The sequence below is a fragment of the Procambarus clarkii genome, chromosome 41 (genome assembly GCF_040958095.1).
Source record: "Procambarus clarkii isolate CNS0578487 chromosome 41, FALCON_Pclarkii_2.0, whole genome shotgun sequence".
In the NCBI taxonomy this organism is placed as follows: Eukaryota; Metazoa; Arthropoda; class Malacostraca; order Decapoda; family Cambaridae; genus Procambarus; species Procambarus clarkii.
Genome location: NC_091190.1, coordinates 11,046,255 through 11,048,416, shown reverse-complemented (window position 1 = coordinate 11,048,416; position 2,162 = coordinate 11,046,255). Strand labels below are relative to the sequence as shown.

Sequence of the window (2,162 nt, the reverse complement as noted above, 5' to 3'; positions counted from 1 at the left end):
ATGAAGAGGCACTTGATGGTTCATACGGGTGATAAATCTCATGAATGTCCTGAGTGTGGGAAAGCATTCAGACAACTTCAACATATGAAAACTCATATGATAGTGCATACGGGAGATAAACCTTACACATGTTCAATGTGTGGGAAATCATTCAGTCATCTTGCAAGCATGAAGAGGCACACGTCTGTGCATACAAATGACAAACCTCACGAGTGCCCAGAGTGTGGGAAAACATTTAGACAGCTAGAACATATGAAGAATCACAGGATGGTGCATACTGATCTTAGACCTCATGAGTGTCCAGTGTGTGGAAATGCATTCAGTCATCTTGCAAGTATGAAGAGGCATATGACTGTGCACACGGGTAACAAACCTCACGAGTGTCCAGAGTGTGGGAAAACATTTAGACAGCTTGAACATATGAAGAATCACAGGATGGTGCATACGGATCTTAGGCCTCACGAGTGTCCAGAGTGTGGGAAAACATTCAGTCATCTTGCAAGTATGAAGAGGCATATGATGGTACATACAAATGATAAACCTCACGAGTGTCCAGAGTGTGGGAAAACATTTAGACAACTTGAACATGTGAAAAATCACAGGATGGTGCATACCGGTCTTAGACCACACGAGTGTCCAGAGTGTGAGAAAACATTTAGTCATCTTGCAAGTATGAAAAGGCATATGACAGTGCATACGGGTATTAAACCTCACCAGTGCCCAGAGTGTAGGAAATCATTTAGACAACTTGAGCATATGAAGAAGCACAGGATGGTGCACACTGATCTTAGACCTCACGAGTGTCCAGAGTGTGGGAAATCATTCAGTCATCTTGCAAGTATGAAAAGACACATGATGGTGCATACTGATGATAAACCTCATGAATGTCCTGAGTGTGGGAAAACATTTAGACAGCTTGAACATATGAAGAATCACAGGATGGTTCATACAGGTCTTAAACCTCATCAGTGTCCAGAGTGTGGGAAAACATTCAGTCATCTTGCAAGTATGAAGAGGCACATGATTTTGCATACAGGTAATAAATCTCATGAGTGTCAAAGAGTGTGGGAAAATATTCAAACAACTTCAACATATGAAAACTCACAGGATGGTGTGTACGGGCCTTAAAATACACAGGTATCTAGAGTATGGGAAAACATTAAACATTCAGTCATCTTGGATGTATGAAAGTACGCAGGACAGTGCAAAACCGTTCGAGTGTTCTGAGTGTGGAAAAAGATTCAAACAATTTATTGGTATCTTAAGACATGTAGCCACATACAGGGGTGTAAACCTTCTGAATGTTTTGAGGGTAGGCAAAGGTTTATGTGGTGTGTAACTGGGAACTGTTACATGACAGTGCATAGCCTATAGATGATAAACCCTACCAGTGTTTGAAATGTGGAAAAAATAAGTTAATGTAAATATCATGTTTGAAAAAACACAGAAAAGGACAAAGAAATGGCAAACCACATGAATTTCTCCAAGCATAGTGCATGGTTGAAGTCGTAATAAGCAAATTATCTTAAAGCACAAGATAGTGTGTATTAAAGCTCTGTGGAAAGTTATTTGTTTTAGTATTACAGTATTGTATGAGATATATACATATCAGAACATATATTTCCAATGCAGCTTACTAAACTAACGCATTGTTCAGTCATCTTGAAAGTGGAACTTTCTGCAAATATACATTTTCCTGACTATTAAGTGAATAGTACCAAATTCTACTATCTAATTGTCCATTACATCAATATATATATATGATGGCCCACATAGTTACAAAAAGTACTATCTAAACAGGAGGATGGATTGAAATATATTATTTTTCTCTCGTTTCGAGTGAGAAATCTTCTTAACCATGAATAAATGTCATATGATAATGTCGCCAGTCTCTGGATGTTTTATTTAAGATAGGCATAGATGGTATATTAGCCTAATTCCATCATATATTATTATAGTTGCTATATATGTCACACTAGTAAGCATTGTACATTGTGCAGTCATGAAGAGAAGACCTTCACATACCATGAAGAAGAAGTAATTACATTATTTGAATATGACATATATTAACCTGGTGTGTCTGTAATTTATAAAGCCTAAGCCAGGGGAGCAAGTAGCCTGGGTTCAGGCCTAGTAGGCTATTTATGTTTTTTTTTTAAATA

The 2,162-nt window shown here is 37.8% G+C and overlaps 1 protein-coding gene across 1 annotated transcript; it reads left to right on the top strand.

Moving 5' to 3' along the window:
- On the top strand, window positions 1-1,128 carry LOC123761014 (zinc finger protein 708). The gene has a single exon (XM_069339136.1). The coding sequence runs from the start codon at window positions 1-3 to the stop codon at window positions 1,126-1,128; it is 1,128 nt and encodes a 375-aa protein (XP_069195237.1).
- Window positions 1,129-2,162: the final 1,034 nt, after the last annotated feature.